Below are 23,976 nucleotides of genomic sequence, written 5' to 3' on the forward strand. Positions count from 1 at the left end.
GTATTCACTCCGTAGGGATAAAGCTCTGGCCAATTTCATTTACATGAATTATAATATATTTACCCATAGGGCTCACATGCAGTGTTTTGTTGCTTTAGATGGAATTCCAGATTGCTAAATTCCAATTGTATAAATGATAACAGATTGCTGCTGTGACTGCACCCGTGAAAGCGCACAGGAATTGTGCAGGATATGCCCTGAAGGGCGTGAGTCATCAGACCTACAGACAGTGAGCTCTGCTTTGGAAATGTGGTTCAAAGCAAGGGTTTCTCATGAGAAATGACAAGTTCTATCCCAAGCTTGGGTCTTTGCCCAAGGACCTGTTTTCCTCTGCACTTCCTTGGGTCCTTTTGCCACAGTGATTTTGCAAGACTGACTAGTCTACTGGTGACAACAACATTATTCTTGTTTGCACTTATAAATTATATGCTGAAATGAAATTTACCTAAATTTAATTATAAATAAACAAATAAAGAAGTGGAAGAAGGGAAATAGCCCTGCAAACAAAACAAAACATTTTGTTTTGCCTGACACAGAATTTTTTTTTCTGGTGAGAAAACAGAAATATTTCAGTTTGTTGTCAACCCAAAACACTATTTTTTTCTCAGTTCCACACTCAACTCAAAGTCAAATTATTTTCACAGTAATACTTCTGAAGACTGCTGAGTTTAATTGGACCCATGAGCGGAGTTTAGGTGGGTGAGGATCGTGACTAAGAGTTCTGGACTTCAACAAGTCAGACAATTAGTGCATCCATTGTCATATTACTATTTCCCAGCTTGACACCCAGATGCTGGCATACACTGTTGCTCTGAATAAGCCACCAAAACTGCAGTCAGAACAATACAGGCCATTGCTTTTCTGACTGCAGCAAAGTCAGTTGTAAAGGTTACCACCTGCCATCCAACCTGCAGCTGTTCTTCACTGCCCTCATAACTGCACGTGTGCTCTCTGCCTGCACCTCTTCTATCAATGTGATCCTGTGGTTTTCAGGATCTTTTAAAAACTTGTTGTCAAAGATAAAACCAAAAATTACTCGCTTTAACCATATCTAGTCCTGACAGCACATGCCAGGCATGAGCATGAGGGAGAAGAATTAATATAGAGGCCTTTTTAAGATAAAGAGACATCTTACAGCAATCCTGATGGCTTGTCTGTGTGGAAATTAGATTGCATACCAGGTGTTTTGTAAGCAGAACATAGTAATTTAAAGGCAAAATTGACCCTTTGCGACCTGTGTGATATGTAGAGCTAGTGCACGTGTTTTCCTTTTTCTCTTCTGTGCAGCTGATGTGTTTCAGAAGTAGTGTGTACAGCTCAGATTTGCAGAGACAGCTAGTTACCTACTAATATGAAAGTAATTCCAACTTCTCTTTAAATACCCTGATGCTCCAACAAACAGATCTACCTTGAATCTTGCAGTGGCTCATCATAGGCCATCTGATACTTTATTTTAAACCTGCTACCCTCAGGCAGAGATCAGCTGCAGGTATTTTAACAAGAAGCTGCTCTAGCTGATCTTATGTTTTAATCTGTGCTAAACTTGATGTCCTAGAACTTTCTGATCTCAGGGGGAGGAAGAAGAAGACACATGGAGGAACTATTTGTTTACCCACATAAATACAAACATTCTTATTTTAGACCAGAAGCTGTTCAAGGTAACGACTGTCATGCATTATGGCTTTGTCTACTCTTACTTTAGTGTAGGGCTTCATTTTATCCAGAGGTCCAGATTCTCCAGTGTCCCTACTACCAACAAAAAAGCTGGCTAGCTACCTTCAGCTTTGGAAAGAATCATATGGCCATTTGTGCAAGGAAACTAAAGTTGAGAAGGGGGTTTATGTACATTTCAGCAGCAATCCAACAAGTAGTATGGGTGCCATAGTGCCCGTACTCAAGCGCCACACTTCTTGTTAATGGGGATGTAGGGCATATAATAGTGCTTGAATTGTTTGCAGCTTCTGGGTAGACCACTACTACTCCTGTTCAAAATATGGGATTAGGAGAAAGGTTGAAGCAGTGTGAGTTGTTTTTAGCAAAGACATTAACATGCTCATGTTGACATAGGCTAGGCAGAGAATATAGCATCCACTTTTTGTAAAAAACTGCTATTTCTGTGGCTTTTTCCGGCACTTCTGGGCACAAATCTATGTTTCTGCCTAACCTTTGACAGCAATAGGAAGTGCTTTGGAAGTGCTTTAAAAGGCTTGATGCTGTTGTGATTCACCTGCTTAGCTACTCTAGTATCTGAAGACTGAGTGTGTGTTCACAGTAACTCTTAGATTATAGAGCTGTTTGGAACAGGGACTTAGTCCTGATCACATGCAAATAGAATAAATAGAATTAGTGTTTATGCAATCTTCTGTAATCTTCACTCTTTTTGTGTGGGGTGGGACTACTGTGAGTCAGACCTACCACTGATTTATCAAAAAGAGTTATAACCAACATTCAGCCTGAAAAACTAAGCCTGTGAACTGTTGTTTCTGACACATTTGTGTTGGATGGTTGAGAATGGTACCTTGGAAAGAGAGATGCAGATGTACCCATGCCTGTCCCTCCTTATGGGTTGTCCAGAAAAGCAAAACTCACTTTGCTGAGTGACGCCAGGCTGAGACCTGTCTCTCTGCCCCACCTACTGTTTTGATGCAAGTTTTGAAATAGTTCTGTGATTTGTTTGAGAGGGATGGGTTTAAATGATGTTTGATGATGGGGTAATAAAAGTCACAGAGAGAGACATACACAACATGATGGCACCTATCTTTTCCTAAGGAAAATGGGGCAGGAGTATGTTATGAGTAAATCACTAGCAGGGCATTAAAATGATAGGGAGTGACTCTGAAATATGCCCTGTTTTCCATGTGTATGCGTTCACTGTCATAGTTGGCCAGATTCTCAGAGGATGTAAATTGAGGGAGCTTCACTGGAGTCACAGTTGCTGAGGCACATTGTAGGCACTGGGGAACCCAAATGTGCTGCTCCAAAGAGAGCATTAAACCCCAATTGTGTACAGAAGGCCAGAGAAACAACGCCCTTTTCTGCCTTTGCACTTCACATTCTTCTAGTGAATGTAAAAGCCCAGGCCCTGTGGACCTCATGAATGTGAAAGCTATGGGGAACCCTGCAGCCATGGTTCCAGCACCCTCCACAGTGCTGTCCTAGTGTCTGACTCCACTAGGACACGTCAGGGCTTAGGTTTCATGCTTAGAGTCACTGCTGTCTCTAAGCAGAGGGGTCACTTTGCTACACAATGGGCACTGCCAAAACCACAGCCATGACAAATGGGAAACATGGTGTCAAATGCATAACAGGTGAGCTCTGAGTTCCTAGGGGTGTCTTTGTCGGTGACAAAGTGAGCTTGTGCAACATCTTTCCAAAGCATTAACATGCTGTCTTGTCCGTTCCTGGCGCACTAACTGGCAAGTGGCTGAAAATAGATAAACAAAGAGAAAGGGCCAGATTTGCAGGAGAACCAAGACATACACCGGGATTGTGTCTGGGCCCAGATATTTCAGAATGAGTTGGAGGCAGCCTGTTGTTTCTCTGATAGATCCATAACCAGGAAGAAATTTGAGACTGAGTTGTTTCAAGGGATATTTGAAAATTTCTAAGGCTGCATGTGAAGAACATTGCCCTCTGCTCAAGGAAGGGCTCAGACTTTGGTGCAGTCTAGAGCTGATCTAACCACTGCCATGATCCCAATCTCCTCACCCCATCCTCATCTGCACATTTCTGCCTCCCTTCTTGCACTTCTCTGGCAATTTTAAGTTCTGCACTCAGTCAGAAAAAGCCAACTGATGTAGCAAGGTGAAATGGCTCAGCAGAGACCCCATCAATGAGGATGCATGAGCTGGGAGGGGTGGGAGCATAGAAACATATTTTTCAGTACTTAGGTTACCTTTGGCTGTTGTGGAATCCCCTCCAGCACACCTCCCTGACAGGACACAGGGAGGAGGTCTGTATTATTGGTAAGGCCACTGTGTACTGTGGCGGTATGGCTACCTCCCCCACACCACCGTCCCAGGTGGCTGTTCCAGCCCCCATATTGTAGCACATGACACATTCCCTTGTGTCAGCTATGGGCTGGATTGGGGAACTGATCCCAACTGAAAGAAAAATAAGTGTATTTTTCTGAATAAGATTTATTTACTGATCTGTTCACCAACACGTTCACACAATTATGTAGACTAGGGCAGCTGGGGGAGCAGTGTACCAGTGCAGTTAGGCTGAGAACGGGTAGCTCAGGATGGTAGTTGGAAAACCAAGAAGGGCAGTAATACCCAGGGATAGTTTTGCCCCTAAATACTTTTAGTAAATAATATCAAAGCGGAGATACAGAGACTGACTGTTCCAAGGAAGCGAGTCGTGTTGGAAAATATACTTTAAGTGATGCATTGCTAAATGCTGCTTAGCATAATCTGTACCTGAATTACTAGTGATTTTCCTTGGTGGAGGCTAGGTCGTCTTTGTTCTTTTCTCAGAAGCTTGATCAGATGTTTGTCAGGAGTTGCAATACTGCTCAGGACATATGGTAGCCCTTTTGTGGCAACATCCAACTTTCAAATCACGTGTTGCTGCGTTATAGTGTGCTTACACTGCAGACAGCTGCAATGAACAGCTTGAAAAGGGGAAACCCTCATGGGCGCAATGTGTGGAGGTCAGTGCAGTCAGTACAAAGCCCCCATTCCCTTGCCAGGTACCTCTGCTACTCAGGAGGCTTGAAGCTGTGTCACACCAAGTGCCTGAACTACCAAGGGACAAACAAGGTTTTGAAGCAGTACTTGTCTCTCCTTGTCCCCTGAGGGCTTGATCCTCCTCTGGAGGGGGACATACTTAATGGTATGCAGCCCCCTTCATCAGCTCAACATTCCCCATACTAGAAGCACTTCAGTTTCTCACCCTACTCCCCCCTTTTTCAGAATTTTGCCTGCTGTAGTGGCCTGAACATCTTTCTCTTTTCCAGCCAATATATTTGTCTAATTTTGTTAATACGCAGTTTATCTCCTTTTGTTCTTCTGTGTATTTGATTAGCTAAAGCGAATAGCTTTACCCTTCCCTGGCTTTACCATTCCCGTGTTCCCAGACAACAATTTCTTCCAGCTAGTCTCTGCTGATGAGATAGTCTGTAGCATGTAAACAGATTAAATGAACCTGGGCACATTGTAGCACATAGAGAGTGGCTTGCCCTGCCATACACATTGGCAAAGTATGAAGTTCACTCTGTTGCTTTCTCTTTGCTTGTTACAATAGGTTTATTAGGACACAGAGTTTGTGTAGAGGCATGGCCGTGTTCTGTCTTTTGGCCCCCTTCTTGGGTGCCCTGGACTGAAAAACAAATAATGAGGAAGAGACGGAGAAATAAAATCACCCTGTGAGATATAAAAGGGGGAAATGGGAGATCCTGGATAATATCTGAGTTCCTTTGAAGTGAAGGCTGAATAGAATAGGAAAAAAGTAATTGAATTAAAGCCACTCTTTTTTGGAGTAGATATACTTTTACTGTGGCTAAGCAATTTCCCGGTTGAGTTTTTTATCACTTTCCAGCACCTGCTCATTTCAGAGGGCGACGCTCCAGAGATTACTTTGAGCCAGTGCCAACAGCCAGCATTTCTCACTCCCCTCTCACCCGCCTCCACCCCTTGCACTGCTCTAGACACACACCCCAATATAGAATGACAGCACATTGCCACAGTTTAAATGACACTGCCTCTGCCTCTTCGGACGAACAGGTCCTCCGGAGAGCACCAGCCACAGCAACTGTCCACCCTTGCAAAAGACATTTTCATCATGGCATATAAAGCAGCACATTTGGCCTTTAAGTCGCGTTGGCACAAGACAGATGAAGAACTCTGTCGGCACAGTATGTCCTTCATCTTGCATAAGGCAATCCGAAATGACTTCTTTCAGAGTTACCTTTATCTGCTGGAAAAGCTTCCCCTGGGTGAGTAGCTGGTGGGCAGGAGCGTCTGTGTGCATGAATGACTGTGCTCCAAAAAGACATATCATGTTAGATGGTAGAGTGCAGACACATTAATGACAATCAGTAGTAGTTTTGAGAAGCCCAGCTAGAAAGACTACAGTACTAGCTAGCTAAACCATTCCGTACTCTCTCAGCTCCCTCTAATTCAGCACCCTGTTTTTATACCTAAATACTCCACAGATTGTTAAAGGAGGGCAAGGGAAAGACCTCAATAGTGAGATAAAGTTTGGTTTCTGGCTGATGGTTCCTTTTTTTTGTCACCATTTAAGTGAAATATGTGTTGACCTGTTTGAAACTTGGAAGGACAAATGCAAAACTAGCAGAGCTGACAGACCATACTTTCTGTTGCCTGATACCTGTTTTGTTGTCATTCAGTGTGTCCTTAGCCTTGTCATTGGTATTGTTTTGGACAAATGCTTGAAAGATAATGATTTAAAAACATTTTCAAGAGGCTTTGTAATCTTGATCTCTGCAGCAGACTGTCTAACATAGTGTTTTTTATCTGGGAGGAAAATACTTCCCAATATTTGGTTATAGCCAAATTTCAGTGAAAGCCTCTGGTACAGGGTGCCAAGACATTATTTTTTTCATGCAGAAAATGAATATTCATTTCTTATGAAAATTTGAGCTTGAATAAAAAAAAAAATTCCCCAGGTCAACATGTCTAAAAAGTAAATTTGACTTGTGTCTGTATTATGTTAGCATGCCACTTTTTAAGCAGAATTATTCAGCCTACACTCAATGTTAGAACTGTAGGAATTTAAGATGGAATGGTTGTGTCTGTGCAACCTGTTAAAGTACTCACGATGAATTCCTGAGGGCTCCCTCCTAATTGAATTATCCATTTAGGCAAGTGTATTATCTTACCTGATTGTGTGAAACTATACAGACCCCAGGGAGAACTCTGCTCAGGGTGGTAGAATCCATGAGTCCTGTAAAAAGAAAAAGCATTTCTGTGTTATCTTAGTATTTTGATGTGGCTTTTCAAATGCAGCAATATCTGCAGCTATTTAAAATGAAACATGGAAGATAGATACTCCTATCCCTAGTGGTAGGTAGCTGTGAACGATGGAAAGGAAGGAGAGTCAATTATAAGTCAATGGAATCTCAAGAAGTCTAGGAAAATGTTATTCTTTCATTTGTTTTGAAAATAAACACAACATATTAGAAACTGAGCAAGATTTCCTACAGTGTTAACTGTTAGTGTAAGTACTAATAGATCATTTTAAGACTAGAAGGTGCCATTATGAATATCTAGCTTAGAACTTAATGTAGAAGTTCCTGCGTCATGTTGTAACTTATGGCTGGGTCACATTATACATTTATGAAGACAAAAATACCTTGGTTTAAGGGCTCCAAATGTTTGAGAATCCATCCGTCCATCATTAAGCTGTTTTCAGGCGTAATTGCCTCACCCTAGTAAAACTATATTTTATTCCTTGTCTGAATTTTATTTGAACTTCCATTCTCAGCCAACAAGTTTTGTGAAATGTTCCTATCAGACTAAAGAGCCCCTCTGCCAGACTTTTCATGACCTGAATCATTAAAACTTCACTAAAGAGCTTACAAGGTTTTTGCCAGCCCATCCAAATTAGTTTGACTCCATAGAAAAGGCACTGGGAGTCCAGTCTTCATGTGAACAGTATGTCTGTTACTCCATGGTTACTGTCATGAAGCAAAAGTGTGCATAAGGATAGGTACTGTGGGGTAGCTCGTGTGCTCTGGCATGGAGACACAGCCAAGAACCTTCACAGCATGCTAGGATGTTGTGGTCTGGATGGGTGGACAATCAGACAGGTGAAAAGTGATTGGGTGCTTGGGCTCAGAAAGTTGTGGTCGAATCTCGAGGTCAGTGGAGTACTGCAAGGGTCTGTCCTGGGACCTATCTTGTTTAACATCTTTATCAGTAACCTGGAGGTGGTAAAGGACTGCTTGCTCATCACCTTTGCAGACTGCAGCCAACAGCAGGACTTGTCTGCAAGCTCTGGGTCAGGACTGCCATCCAGAGGCACCTAAGTAGGCTGGAGGAAAGAGACAGTGGGAACCTAGTGAAATTCAAATTCACTGAAATTCAAAGGCAAATGCCAAGTCCTATACCTGGAAAGGAAGAACCTTCAGCAACAACAACATGGGATGGGCAGTGGCTGGCCAGGGAGCAGCCCTGCTGATAGGGTTTTGGTAGACAGCAACTGAACATGAACCACAAGTGTGTCCTGGCAGCAAAGGCCAACAGTATCCTGGGCTGTATTCACAAAAGCATAGCTAGCTGATTGGGGGAAGCCAATTATCCCCTTTCATGCAGCAGTCACAAGACCATATGTGTGGAGTCCTGAACTCCCAATGCAGGAAATCAGATGGAGTGAGTTGGATGACCTCCAGGGTGGTGAGGGAACTGGAGCACATGCCCTGTGAAGAGAGACAAAGGGAATGGGGCATGTTCAGCCACAAGAGACATCAGGGAGACCAAGTATCAGCCTGCCAGTAGCTACAGGAAGATAATAAAGAAGACGGAGCTGAGCTGTGCAGTGGTGTGAGGCAGGAGGCCAAGAGGCAGTGGTCATAAATGAAAAGAAGTTTGGACTGGCACTAAGGAAAAACTTTCCCTGTGAGGACAGTCATTGGAACAGGTTGCCCAGGGAGGTCGTACAATTCTCCACGACTGAGGCTTTCAAAACCTACCTGAGTAAAGTTCTGATGAACATCATCTGACATCATGTCTGTCCCTGCTTTGAGCTGAAGTTTGGACTAGGGACCTCCTTAGTTCCCTTCCAACCTGGATTATCCTGTCATCCAGTGCTCTCTGTGATGGAGAGGCCAGGACGTGGCAGGTCTGAACATGTCTGCAGGATGACATTTTCCAGTTTCATTCAGAGTGGAACTGAGCAAAAGTGAACTAAACTTCTCAAGCTTCAACACTAGATCCAGATTATCTCTCTGTAAACAGTGTTAAACGACTAAAGCGACATTAAGACTGTGATCTAGCAGGGTAGTTAAGCATATGCTTAATCCTAAACATGAGTAATAACACTGAAATAAAGCCTCCCATTGAAACTTGCAGTGCTGCCCAGGAGGGTCAGCAAGGTAGAAAGCTTGCTTCAAGCTATGCTAACTCCACGCTCCTCCCACTCCATTGCTAGATTCAGTGGTGGAGCACTTTTAGGCATGTTTACTTATGAGCTGAGCATATCTGGTATCACAGCCCGTTAAGAGAAACATGTCACTTCTACAGACCAGGGTAACATTTATAAATAAAAGACACGAGTAACTTTAGGCCCAGATCCAACAATGTACTTAAATGTGTGTGAATGCCCTTAAGCCCAGTGGACTTTAATGGAGCTACTCGGATACTAGAAATTATGCATGTGTTTATATGGGCTGTGGGACTTGGTGCCAGTGGGGTGAGATCTGCAGTGGAAAACTTAGATGATCGGTCCATAGAGACAAATATTCCCGTGTGTGAGGCATGTGCCTGTAAGTAAAATCTGCTTTGGGGGTGGGCTAATGTTCATCTTCTATAAAACAGAATTTAAATGGTTTTGGGACCACAGTAGAGAGGTGAATTCTACCCTGCACCCAGATAACTATTTTTCAACTGATGCACAAAGCAGATGTTGCATTTGAAAGGGAATACTCAGCCAAACTGGAATTAGTTCAATATCTTGCAGAATGCAGTTGGAGCCACAAAGTAATGTTCACAAATAAAAACTTCAGAAAAATTACTTGCAACATTTACTGCTGCCAGGGAAATTTAGCTGAGTAAACCCTACAACCAAGAACTGTAAGAGTCTACTGCAGGATGGGATTGCACCTGGTCTTAGTATTAAGTGGTCCATTTCTATAGAGGTTTAGATCAGATGCACCGGGAAACAAAATTTTGAACTGATCCCTAAGAAAATATTAGAGACATGTTTTGTAGGGCAAAAGGGCTTAGATACTTTCTGTCTAGTCCAGGATCACCACTCCGCATCCAAATTGTATTTGCAGCAACTCAAAATTATTGTCTCATGACTGCAGAGTGACCTTTAGGGAGCCAGTTCCAGTTCTCAACCTGGTTTTGCAGTGGGTTTGTTGTAACCATCTCTAACTTTAAACCTTATAAGTCACCTGCCTTAACACTGAAAACCTTGTCTGTGAAAGACAGCTGCCCCCGTCCCAATGTCAGAGACTTACAGCCTTCATCATCCTATCCTGCCTATGCCCTACTTTACAAAGTTCACTGAAATCAGGCCGTGTATCCATAACAGATCTCACAAGTATTTCATTTCCTGATGCATGAGATAGTCCCACATTGGTCATGGAAAGGGAGATGCCTCTGGCTAGACAGGTCCTGTGATGAGTGGGAGGCACACTGGAGCAGAGCTGCAACACTAACTGCCACCAAGGACATGTGTGCCTCCTTGCACTTCTTTTTTGGGGTAGATTCCTGAAAGCTGGCAAACCTCCCTCTCCCTCTGGTCCTTCTGCTGGAGCTTGCATGCCAGGCACAGCTGCAAAGCAGATCAGAGGTGAGGTTGATTGGCTGTGTCTGGAAAATTGGGTTGTGCATTGGGAGAGTTGGCAGTGTTGCAAATTCATGAGGGGGAGGAGTAATGCTGAGGGAGCAAGAGGTGGAAATCATCTGTATGGAATGCACGCTGCATGAGTGAGACTGTGAGTCCGAAGGAGAAGACCTTGGGTACAGTGCCACCCTTTACATTAGCCTGTGTCCTTGCATGCCCTCAGGTAGGAGACTTGCATAAAAAGATCTTTGCAAAGTCTGATGCATTGCAAAGACCCAGTGAATTCTAAACCGAGAGTTGGTTTCGGATGCCAGCACGTAAGGCAGGGCTCTGGGGCCCCAGCTGGCCTGGAGGAGCTGCAGTCAGCTGGTGTATGCATGCAACTCCCGGCAGGCATTCTGCAAGCCTGATACTGGTTCTGAGTGAGAAATGCGAGAGCACACACTACAGATTTGATATCCTGACAACATATCGTCCCCATGTGTTGCCTCGGGTCAGGCTCATGCTTGGGTAGAAGGACTCTGAATATTTGTCGTTCATGCTACCAGCTGCCTGCAGAATCCTGTCCTAGTATGCAGCCTGCCTGTAAATGCCTTTCCCTTCAACCTAGCAAACCAGGATAAATCACTGTCCATTGATGGGTCCATTAAAGAAGCCCTAGAAATCATCACTGGACTCTTACATGGAAGATCTTGCAAAGCCAACATGCAGGGATTCAGTTCTGTTCACCGGACAGGCTGGCTTCTGAAATGGAGAAAAAAGAGATGCAGAGAAAACAAGACGGTGCCAGTCCTGGGGGAAGATGGAGACTGTTTACTGGAAGAATCACAGCCACCGATGTAGTCTTTTTCCCAGGCTCTGGGAGCCGCCCTGGCCAAGTTGTGCTGGGGATTGGCTGCTGCCTCCTTCATATTAATTTTTTCGGCTAAATGGTTTCTTCTGAGTATGTGAATATAATCAGTGGAGTGTGTAAAACTCCCAGGTTTGACCCTTGCTGGGCTCAGTGCTTCTTGTGGTATAAATTTCTCAGGCATAACATAAATGTGTAATGGATTAAAGCTTTAATAGTATCCGTTCAGCAGTTGACTTAAGCAGGTGATGACAAGAGGGGCTGGTAATGCTGCTTTTGTTGGATGAAGGATATGCCGGGCATGCTGCTTATGTGTAACCCAATAGCACTATTCTGTTCTGAGTGGTCCTTGCTAGTAATTATTCCCCATCCTACTTCCTTTGCCCCCCCCTCATTTGCCTCCAAAATGTCATTCTCCTGCTGAGGATGGGCAGGCACACACTTATCATTCCCTGCTGAGCTTTCTTGCCCTCAATAAATACATTCCAGGCTTATGTTCAGGGCCTCTGGCCTAGCTCTCTGTGTGGAGGGCATAATTCCTGTTCCCCAGCCGGCATAAGCAAGGCATGGCCTGTTCAGACCCTTCCCAGCAGCGATCAGCAGTGCTGCCATGGAAGTTTAAAGATGCAATGACAAAGCACTGCTCCCTGGTCCTTCTGTGTACACAGCTGGCAGAGAGCTCTTCCTTTCTGTTCTTACTAACCCCAAAGGTGTTTGCTGCTGGATCATTTCTGGTTCCTTGGGCATGCTGGGAATCTGCACCAGAGCAGGTCTCACACTGCAAGGTGGTACTCGCAGAGACTTGTTCCCGGTGTGACTCCATCCCTCCTTATTGCCTAGCTTTCACAGCCAGGCTTGTAGCTGTGTTTTGTTGGAAAGTCTTGTCATACACACAGGGAAGTGCCTGGGCACTTGTATGCATACATGAGACAGTCAGAGATGCTGGTTTCCAAGAAAACTGTTTATGGACTGCACCAATCCAAACTTTGGAGCTGCAAAATATAATTGGTTTTGATATGCCAGTGCACACTGAGTACAGAAAAACGAAGCATGGGGAGGATAGGGGAATGTAAGAATAAGGGAAAATAGCCCTTTACCCAGCAAAACTCACAGGTTTTATTAAAACAACTTCAAACTTACAAGTGCTATATATTACCAGCAAGGTAGCTAAGCAATGAAAAGAAACCTCCAAGCCTCTGGCACACAGGATCTTTCCTGTGTATCACCCACTGTTTATCTCACTCCTTGACCTGTGACAGATGAAAATTTAGGACTGTCTCTTCTAAATCATCTCCCTCCTGTATGCTTATTTAGGCCTGAGACTGCCATCTGCTCTTTGGTTCAGCTTACTTGCAGTGCCATGGACTGTAGAGTATCACTAAAAATAAACCAGAGCAAGTGTCTCATTCATCCATTCTCTTCTTGGTGCACTGTCCATGCAGCTGTCAATGGCTAGAAAGCATATATGGAAATCTGCAGAACAGTTATGTTTGTGATAGAAGAAATGATTACCCTGCATAGCGATAAATACTGCCCACAGCTTTTCTGGGAGCAAATCAAACCCCTTGTCTTCTTTGGCATGGATGTTTGCTTCAAACTTAAAATGATTTTCACTGATGTGAAAACATAGTGTGATGACAAAAACTGTGTCTGAGCCTGGGAGACACTGAATCTGCTCAAAGGGGTCTGTATCCCTTCAAGGTCTTGCAGGATTAAATCCAACACCTTTCCTTCCACCTTTGCTTTAGAAAGAGAGGTTTGACAATTTGAAGGCTCAACTTAAGTTTATAGAGCTTTGCCATCATGCCTCCAGAGCAATAAACGAAACCAGAAATATCTGTCATTAACAATAAAATAGTGATTTATCTGCTTGCAGTGAAACTTTACGCTTTGACAAGTCAAGTTATCAATGGGGAGATGCAGTTCTACGCCAGGGCCAAACACTTCTACCGGGAGGTGCCAGCCACAGAAGAGGGCATGATGGGAGACTACATTGAGCTCTCCAATACAGACATTGAATCCTCCAGGGAGTTTCTCAGGAAGTTTGTTGGGGTGAGTCATTTAATCCCATCTTCTGCAAGAAACAGTGATGATGTGTCATAAATGACATGCACTGTGCCCAGTCACATATATTTTAAATGGCACCATATGTTGTATGTGATATGCAGTCACAGGTCATAACTGATGGGCATTGGGTCTAGTAATGTATTCTGCCAGCTCATGCATCATCATAAATACACATTTTGCCTGGCCTTAGGTCATTATTTACCTGGTTTGCATCCTTTTCTTATTCTCCAAAGCTGTGAAAAGGATTGTGCAAGGAGTTCTTATAGTTGTGTTTGGGTAGAAGATTAATTCTCAGTGCAGGACTGGGACCTTTCGTGATAAAATCATTGCTGGCTTCAGTGGGAGATTTGTCTGTGCAAATTCCTGCAGTCCATTTGGGAAAGTAGCTGAGACTAAATGCCAAGTTTCTGTTTTGCCTATTTATAGATATTACTGAGAATGCTGCAGCGAAACCCAGCCCCCCCCCCCCCCCAAACATTAGGAGTATATAGAATAAGCTTCCTGCATTAGGAAAAATATTTTGTTTCTTGAACATTCCAGTGTCACGTTGCAGGCAGATTTCTAAAGGTCTGCTTTGACCTGAGATGCAAAGTAGGATTTTAAAAGCACCTGCAATAGCAATGTCACTTTGGCACTTAGTTTTCTGAAAATCTTGTTGGTGCCTAAATGTGTCTTTAGGAATCTGAAAATCTTTGAAAGTGTGGCCTGATGGTTTTCTGACTGTCCTCTCTTCCCAGGGGAAAAGCCCACTAAATTAACTCAACAACAGTATTAGATGCTGAAGAATCCACAAAGCTACAGAAAAACAAATTTCTTAATTTCTCCTGCTCACAAGATGACTAGTTCTATATAAAACTACCACAGGTCTTTCATTTTCTGCTCAAATGTACAAATTTGGGATACCCAGATGACCATTTTTTAGTTTTAATGATCCACTGTGGAAAAAAAGCTCAAAAGTTAATTAGATGTTGTGTATAAAAAAAGGGCACTGTTTAATTGGATTGGGATGGAAAATAAGTGTGGCTTAACAGACAGAAATCCTGTATAGCAGTGAAGGGCAACTGGCGGCAAAGTTTGCTGTACCTGATACAGGGAGGCTTTTGGGGCAGTGAGCCAGCAAACCACGAGTGAGCAGCTACATTTTCTTTTTTAACAATCATTTGTATTAATGCTAATGCACAACTGCTTCACATTTCAAAGCCTCGCTATATCAGGCTTTCTACAAACACAAAGTGAGAACCTGATGGTAAAATGGCATTTTCAGAAAAAATTAAATGCAACTTATAAGCCAGAGCCAGTTCAAGGCATATTCCTTAGGTTTTACTTAAGTCTTGTTTTAAGTACATGTGTGGAATTCAAGTGGTGCATAAGTGTGTACTCAGGGAAAGTTTTTACGCTTCCTAGACATCATACAGATTCAGTTTACTGAATGGCAGGTTTTTATCACACTGTTACACTTTCTCATTTCCAAGACCTGAAAAGGAAAGAAGTACAGTCTGTAGCAGAGTTTCACATGCCAAAGAGAAATCATACCCAATGCATCAGGTGTGATGAGAGATACAAAATACTCCAGAGCAGAGTTCCTACTATTATTAGCCAGGGATAGAAAGGATACTCTGAATGGCCAAGATCAAACAAGGTGGGGGAGGGGAAAGGAACAGAAAGGAATCTGCACATTTTGCTAATTCTGATTTAGTTTGTTAAAGCCTGTCCTCTGTTGAGATACAGGCAATTGGTTATGTTTTATTATGGTTTATTTTCCTTTCTTACTACTGCAATTTGAATCCTACTTAACTAGATACAGATATTTACTGGCTTTCTGTAGTAGTAACTTTATTGTAAAGCTAATTTGAGTTATGTCTTCCCAAGTTTATGGCTCTATGAAATTTTTTTTTCCCAATAAGGTGATTAAGATAGAAAAAAAAGCAATTTGCTTCACCCTAATATAAACTCTACTTTCTTTTTTGAAGAGAATTTTAACAAAAACAGAAAATAGGAAAATAAGTTTCAGATCAACTGAACATATTTCACTTTTTTTAAATTGTTTTACCCTCTGAAAAACTTCTCCTTTTGTTTTCAAGAGTTCAAGACAGTTCCAAAATGAAAAATGCTGTTTTAAAAATGAGAAGTTGACAAGTTTTTTTGTTTTTTTCCTTGAAAGTCATGAAAAAGAAGTATCTTGACATTTTCAACATTCTTCCCCGTGTTTTTTGGCTATAACTATTCTCTAGATTTGAAATACCAATTTCACAGAGACTTTTATTCTTCCAAAGCTTCATTTTCTGGCAAAACTAGCACTCCTTAAAAAACAGTTGCCCAGTTCCACTCAAATTACCCCTCTTGAGTTAGTTTGGCTGGTGTGGAAATGCCACACAGTGACATTTCCCTTACATGACTGATGTTGCATACTTTCAGGTATGGCATTTCTTAGCATGATTCTTAGCACTACTGTAAACTGAGCTACAGATTTCTTTACCATGGGAGAATTTATCTTGCCTGGGCACATGGAGGGGATTACAGAAAGAACTAAGGATTTCACTTATGTTTTAGCCTGTCTCTTTCCCAGGTGAGTCAAACTGAGTTAAAAGTGCCACTGTGCTCAAGTTAAGAGGTTTTATGTGTGTGTGGGAAGAACTCAAACCAAGAGCAACATTACTTGAGCCAACAGTGCTGTACAGACAAGGTATAGGCTGTCTTAGGTACCGTCAAACTTGATGGGGTTATCAGCAGAGCTATAGCACTGTGTATTTATGGCACTGTTTAATGCCAGTTAAAGCCTTGATGTCCACATAGACGCTGTGTTTTAAAGTGCCTGATCCAGAGTAGTGTGTGAAAAAGGAAATAAAGAAAACAAAGAAACTATTAATTCAGGAACAGTTGTGATCTGTAGATGTGGGAAATAATACAGATGGAGATTATATTAACTTTATAGTTCCCTTTCTGCCCTACACCCTTTCTCCCTTCCTTGTCCTTAGTTCACCTGCCTGATTAGTTATTTGCTGAATTGAAAAGGTTCTTGAAAGTGATTTTTCTCCTGTTTCATCAGAAAGGTGGGAGAGATGTTGTTGAAAACCTGATTTATTATTTTTTTAGTTTATAAGGAAACCCACTGTGATTTTTATCTGTTTCTTGAACTCTTGATTTCTTTTTTATCCTACATATCTACACTGCCTTCCTACCCTTCCAAGACCTGAAGTGGCTTCAGGAACATAATCCACAGCTCTTTTATCCCTAAGGAAACTTGTGAGTGCCCTATCTAGCCTTACAGAAGAAGTTTTGGGTGTGTATGTGTCCTAAATGATAGTGATTCTGGGTAATGGGAAGCAGGTAATCAGAGGAGCAGTCAATCTTAAATTGTGAAGCCTGTTCTGGCTTAAAATTTTCACTTATACTATTTTTTTAAATTAGGAGTCTGATTTTCAACTCAATTACGCTTTTGGGAAAATGATTGCCTTCCAAAGAAAATGTTAATACCCTGTCAAAGCTCTGAGCATTTCCAAACTGAAAATATATTAGCTGAACATGGAATTATGTCAACATTTTCATTACAAACGGAGCCGTGGTGCTTCACAGGGCTTCTCAGATGATTGCCTGAAGCTGTGGCTCCCTTTCAGTGAAGTGTGGAATCAAGCTTCATCTCCCATGATTGTTCCCTTTCCTTCTCAATGGCAAATGGAGATGTGTCATCAGAGGTCCTTGTCATGACACATCATGGGAGATGAATTTCCTGTTTCGAGTGAGGTACTGTAACTATAGGTTCTCTGAAACACAAATGTCAAGGAAGTTATACAGCTTTTTGTTGAATTCTGTTAGTTGTTTTGGTAAATCATCCTGGTTTTCTCACCAGCTTTCTCAAAGACTTTTACTTAATCACATCAGTGTAGGCCTGTATGTATCTGCCAGCAAACAATATGGAAATCCACCTTGTAAAGATCCAAGACACAGTTCCTTCTCCTTTCATGAACTCCTTGTTACAGCTTAGCCTGGTCCTCCGTAAAAGCCACATGCTCCTAAGTGCAGCCTGTGAATGAAGAATGGCTCACATTTTCTGGCTAACTACAAACAGGTAGTCTCCAGAGTCCAATAGGGTTGAAGGCTTGTGGACTCTTGCACACATCAAGAGATTAATCTTCCCAGGTATACAAATTGGAGCCTTGGAGACTGGTGAGAGCCTTTGAGGTCCTTGTGCTCTTTCTACAGTTACTGTATGTAACCAGATGCTCAGCCGGGCTATTCATAGTCATGTCGCTGACGGTACTGTCCTTTGACCTTAATAATCTACTGAATTACCCACTGAAACAAGGCCAAAAAAGCAGCCAGTTACATGATTTATGCTTGGTCATTACAGAGGGGGTCGCCCAATAAGCAGGAAGAGTAAAACCCTTCCTGGGCTTATTTCCTTTAAGAATGGTAAAGTTGCAATAGGGGCTTTGGCCCATAGCTTTCACTTCAACACTAGGTTTCAGAGGACAGGGAAAAGGTGTTTACATTTGCTTTTAATATATTTGTTTAACAGATAACTTTGGCTAGGGGAGCTCCAATCCCACAGTCAGTGCATGTACGGACTTAAAATTTCTGTTTTACAGAACAGCAGCAGGCTCTTAAGAGCCGTTTTATAGCTAGAATGGAAGCTTTAAGGGTGAAATACAGCTTTCATTATAAAGCTTCTTTTACAGTGACTCATTATTTTCTCATAGACATAGCCTTTGTGCCACATTTTTTCATGTCTGATCTCTTTCCAGAGGTGATATTTATGAAGAAAAAAGAACAGTAAAGCAAAATCTACTCAATCATCTTTCTTGTCTCTGTGCCTGAAAAAGAATTTATGTATATGCTCCAGGCCAGACTTTTTGAGTTGTCATAAGTTACCTGCAACTCCAAGATTTTTGTTCAAACACAGCTTGTTTTGAAAACTGCGCTCTGATCCTAAGGATGCTGTGCATCTGCAGAGATGTCCATGGGCATCTGGGAAGTTCTGTGCTGCAGAAGTTACTTCTTGCACGCAGTATTTGGTGTTTACTTTTTTGTTAGGCCTTAACAGGGCTCAGAATGAGGCTTATCTAGCCACATAGTTGGCTGTGAGGTGTGAATATTTGACAGGTGAAGTTGCAAGGACTTTACAAAGACCAGTGGATCTTCTGAGAAAGCTAGGAGCTTGTGACAGATTATGTTTCTTCTTATACCAAGCAAAAATTTATTATAGAGCAGTAAATGCAGGGCTGCAATGAAGAAATCTGATCAACAGCAGCCTGGGAATACAGCAGCCCAGCTTGGCTCACATGTAGGTGCCCAAAGATAGTGACCCAGGTTCTTTACCAATCTTGCAACAGCTGTGCACAAAGGAAACAAGACACTAGGTTTGGTGGGCTAGAGGCCATAGTGGGTAGCATAGCTGCTGTGATCTTTCAGGTGGTATTTTTTGGACTTCAAATTACTTTCTTGTATCCCACAGGGTGTGGGGAAAGCTGGCACCAACCGTGCCCTGGACTGCGGCTCTGGCATAGGTCGTATCAGCAAACATGTCCTGTTACCGGTTTTCAAGAGCGTGGAGCTAGTGGATATGATGGAGAATTTTCTGGCTGAGGTCCCGAACTACCTGCAGGACAAGGAGGACAGAGTAGAGATGTATTATTGCAAAAGCCTCCAGGAATTCACTCCAGCCCCGCAAAGATATGATGTCATCTGGATTCAGTGGGTTTCAGGTTAGTTCAACATGATTCATTCAGCCCAGCATCTCAGAGAGCTGTATAGCCTGTGCTAAAGTCTATTTAAAAGAACGGTGCAGCTGTAAAAGAAGGTTCTCAAATCTTTGGAACTGCTTCCTAAAATCTCACAAGAGACTTTCGAGAGTTCTCCCCAGCCACACACACAGTGGGTATACACCAAGTTGTTTTTTTCCAGGTCACATACTGGAGAAAGGTCATGTTCTTGGAGAGTAGCCTGCATGCTAAGGTGCAGCTGAGGAGTAGGCCTCCTGTTGCCAGTGCTGCAGACAGATACACAGGCTTGGCCTCACCTCTGAGCAGGGATTTCTGAATCTGATGATTATCCGCACTTGGGGGTATTTCAGGAAACAATCTGAAAAAAGCCATAGTGAAATCATGAATACCTGTATACCAGATTGTCTTAAACATGCACTGATGCTTATCAAACTGGTTCATTTAGCTATGTCCCACAGTACACCTTCATATAAGAAATATCTACTTCTTCTCCTGCAGCCACCCCAGTGTATGCCCTGCAGCATCAAGAGCAGCAGACTGGCTATGAGATAATGTGGGCAATGTTCCTTACCAAAAAAAAAAAAATAAAAAATTCTTAATTTTTCCTAGAAAACCTGCTGCAGTGCCTAACTGTCCTTCCAGTAAGGTTTTCTCCTCGTCTGTGAACCTCAGTGTCCATGGTGCAGTTCTAGCTGGCAGAACTCATTATTCTAAAGTACAAGAGGAGGCCTGAACAACTCTTCAAAACCCTGGAGAAAACAGTTTCTTGCTAGGCAAAAAGAAACATAAATGTGGAGAGATTAGCACAGAAGATGGTTTTATTCAGGAACACTTATTTTGTCCCCTAGTCTTAAAAAATAATGAAACTGAGCTTCTTTGTACAGTCTTTGTAGCTGTACAAGCAAATTGCTTCAGAACAGTATAATATTCCTTTCTATTTTTGCTTTTCTTGGATAACCATTCATTGCAGTAAATGTAGCTCCTGCCTCATCTTTTGACCAAATCCAAGTCAACATGAGACTGAATGAGCTACGGCTTGTCTGAGGCTGTGCTGATCAGCTATGTGGCTGCTGCTGAAGGGCGCATGTACCTTTTCTTTAGCACAGACACAGGTCTGAATCTCCTTCCTCCATCAATTTAAATGAAATATGTAGTGATCTTAAGCATTAATCAAACTTCTACCCTGATCTTGAAATGGGCGGAAATCCACCAGCAAGCTCAATGCTTTTTGGTGAAGCAAGGGCAGGTCTGATAGAGAGCAACACCATGAAGAACTCATTTTCTTCAGGCTAAAAGCTAAGTTAAGAGAACATTAAGTTCCAAATTAGGTGTTGAAAAGCTTCAATGAATCTTGTCGATGCAATCTTGATTTGTCTTATGTATGTATAAGTATATGAGCCCAAGCTGTTATTTTGTGGAAAAACTGAAATTAAAAAAAAATGCAAGTTTACACTTCCTATAGCAATTAAATTTTCCTCCAACTTGAAAGGTATTCAGCATTTTTGGGTCTTTTTTCTTTTTCTTTTTTTTTGGGGTGTGGTTAAAGAAACCTGACATGCTATGTCAAAATGTGGTTTTGAAATGACAACTTCTATTTATAAAAGTTTAAATCTTTCATCAAGAAAACTAAATATTTTGACTAGAAAATACAAATGATTATTTTTTTCAAGTTTTTTATTCAGTTTCTGTCCACCTGTCCCTGATAATTCATTTTAGATGTTTCATGTGTGAGAGTTCTCATTTTGCTATTCTCTGAGCCCTGCACTACTGTCCTTAATGTAACAGAAGTATTGATCTTTGAGAAGGAAGGGTAAAAATCACAATCTCAATAACATACTGAAAAAAAAAGTGCAGTTTTTAAGCATATATGGTATACACAGAAATCACAACAGTTTGGGGTATTATAAAAGAGTTTGGTAGTTTGGAAGATCTTGTATTCCTCACTGGATCTTTGATCCAGAACCCCTTTGATGGGTTCATAATGTTACACAAAGTTATGGAGATTTGTAATATTAAAAGACAGAAGTGACTGTTAGATTTTCTAGTTTGACCTACTCTATATCACAAGCTGTTCTATTCATTCCTTTACCCTTGTACTGAGCCAGTAGTTTGTGTTCAATTAAAATGTATCTTGAGAAATTCAGCCATGCTTGATTTGAGGACTTCAAGAGGTGGTAAACACCACTTCTGTTGGTAGCTTCCAATGGGTAATTACTTACACTGTTAAACAGTTGTCACTTATTTCCAGTATGAATTTGTTTGGCTCGAGCTTCCTGCCACTGATTCTTATTATGACTTTAACCACCAGATTAAAGAACCCTTCAGCACCCAGTATTTTCTCCACTATTCCCATTGACTTCTGTCCGCATCTGTTGCTACTACTAATATGGATCCTAAATATTGATTTGAGTTTGTAATTGTTAATCTCATTGATTTGCTCAAGATTTCATAATTAAATCTGACAAGACTAGTACTTCTCCTGCAATAAATAGGGTATAGAGACTCAGATCAAGGCACCGTTCTGATGTGTACAGGGGGAGTCTGTCTGAATGGTTAATAGTGATCTATTTTCCATCTCTTCATCTGTAGGATATCTGACAGATAAAGATCTCCTGGAGTTTCTCATCCGGTGCCAGAATGGCTTGAAGGCTAATGGTGTTATCATTCTCAAGGACAATGTAGCCAGGGAGGGCTGTATCCTGGATTGTCTGGATAGTAGTGTGATCCGAGACCTGAACATCCTCCACAGCCTCATTGAAATGAGCGGACTCACCATCCTACGAGAGGAGAGGCAGGAGGGATTCCCTGAGCAGTGTGTCCCTGTCTGGATGTTGGCCATGCAGAAAGGCCCTGGCCATTCCTGATTGCATAGTGAGACTGGCAGAGACTGGACTATGGATGAACTGCAGGACTGGGCAGGAGAGAAGCATCTATTAGAATCCTCCTAACCATGCACTACTACTACTACAGCTCTAGGGCAGGCATTCCCAAAGGGCTGGGAGAGAATCACAATTGAGCCAGCTTCTCCAGGGAATAAATAGTCTGCTTGTAAATCCTGCCTGCTTCATCATTCTCTCCATTTTTAAAAGCTTTTCTAACAGCTCCTTGTCAGATCAACTCCTTTGGTTAAGGAGTCAATACTGGACAAAACTCAACTAATAGAAAAATAATTAGGTCCAAGGTTTCTGTAGTGGCTAATACATTTTGGAGTGTTCTGTATGAGGTATTAACAAATAAGTCTGGTTTTTACTATGGCACTTAAATCATCCTGGAATTTAAGAAGGATCTGTCAGATCCCTGAAGCAGGAAATTCAAATAACTTCTGGAAAACCTAACCCAAATTTTGACTGTCATGACTATCTGTACTTTAAAATATTTAAAACAAAAAAGGAAGGAAAGTTTTATCCATTTGTTGGCATCAGCTATGCAGGTTTTTTTTTTGTTTTTTTTTTTTGCATTTCTGTCAGTTTGGACAGTAAGACAACCTGGTTAATTTTCCATTTTTAGGAACTACTTTATCTTCCTGATGTATCTGCCATAGAACAACAGTGGTGTGTAAGTGTTTTTGCATTCCAGGGGAAAACTTGGACGACAAATATGTGCATGTTTGCATTGAAATTTTGTGAAAAGATTACCCCGCAAATTACATTCTGGAAAATATTTTTTCAAAATGTTCACAGTGGAAACCACTTGAAAGCTTCCCTTTATTATTCATACCACTGTAAACGTCTTTCTTTCCCACATTCAGAACAAGTCTGGCACCATATGCAGAGCTAATGGGATTTCATGGGGCGTTAATAGTAAGACTGTAAGAAAAACTAATACAGTATTGTATTAATTAACAACTGTACTAAACTGCAGAGGGTGTTAGTGTAACCCAAAAGCATTTATGATTTATATTCAAACAGCAGCTGTATAAGCCTGGATTTGAAAATACTAACCCACATACCATCTCCTTAAGGCTCAGAGAAATTACACGTTAAGCTTCTTTTCTTCATATAGGCAGTGAAAGTGCTGTGGGAGGACAGAAGTTCATTTTGCAAAAATACTCAGAATTTGAAATTCTGCTTCATTCTGAATGAGGACAAGAAGGGAGAATTTTGAAATTCTTTATGAAGAATTTATCATGTTTTATTCCCCTGAAATGCAATTCTGGCAAAACTTACCAGACTTTTTGAAGAGTTGTATTATGACAAACCTCAATGTTCTGATGGAAAGGGCTCCTATAAAACATCCTCCACGTGACTGTAGGAGCAATTGTCTGTGTCAAATATTGTCATCTGTGTTAGATTAACTCACATAGAAGCCTGAAGATAACAAGATCAGGGAAGCTCTCAGCTGGATTTTAGTACACTTTGCCATCCTTTGATAGCAAATAACCAGTTTTGGGTTTAATTGCATAACTCATCTTCTCTAGCAACATGGTTGCATATGTTGAGAATTTCCAATTTATGGCAGAGGGCTTCCTGCAGTCAAATCTTATCCAGTAATTGTTCTTTTAATGTGCCATCGCTAATTGTAGCATTAAGGAAAACAACCCTGGTGATTTGGTGAATCTCTGGCGTGTCATGTAACCTAGAATTCTATGGTTCCCATGACACAGATGCTTCTGGAATGTTTTGGCTAATTCTTCCATTCTAATCAACTGGAAATGGACATAAATTTAGTATATAATATTGTTAAAAACCCTAGGTGGACACTTAGATTCTGGAATTGTCCCAGAACTAAGTGCTTCAGATTCCCATTAAGCCACTACAATGCTTTCATTCTGCCGAGGCTGCTAAAAGATGTGGTTTTTGCATGCATGTGAGTATGTGTAAATATCTGAAGGAAACCCAGTCATCCATTTTACAAGAAAGAGCC

The 23,976-nt window shown here is 41.7% G+C and overlaps 1 protein-coding gene across 1 annotated transcript; it reads left to right on the forward strand.

Annotated features, from left to right (window-relative positions):
• The first annotated feature begins 5,682 nt into the window (after nt 1–5,682).
• On the forward strand, nt 5,683–22,332 carry NTMT2 (N-terminal Xaa-Pro-Lys N-methyltransferase 2). The gene is made up of 4 exons (XM_005241223.3): nt 5,683–5,938; nt 13,203–13,378; nt 18,846–19,095; nt 21,703–22,332. Exons 1-4 carry the CDS (start codon nt 5,695–5,697, stop codon nt 21,975–21,977), a joined length of 945 nt encoding a protein of 314 aa, XP_005241280.1. The 5' UTR covers nt 5,683–5,694; the 3' UTR covers nt 21,978–22,332.
• The last annotated feature ends 1,644 nt before the right edge of the window (nt 22,333–23,976 follow it).

The sequence above is a fragment of the Falco peregrinus genome, chromosome 10, assembly GCF_023634155.1.
Source record: "Falco peregrinus isolate bFalPer1 chromosome 10, bFalPer1.pri, whole genome shotgun sequence".
NCBI classification, from domain to species: Eukaryota; Metazoa; Chordata; class Aves; order Falconiformes; family Falconidae; genus Falco; species Falco peregrinus.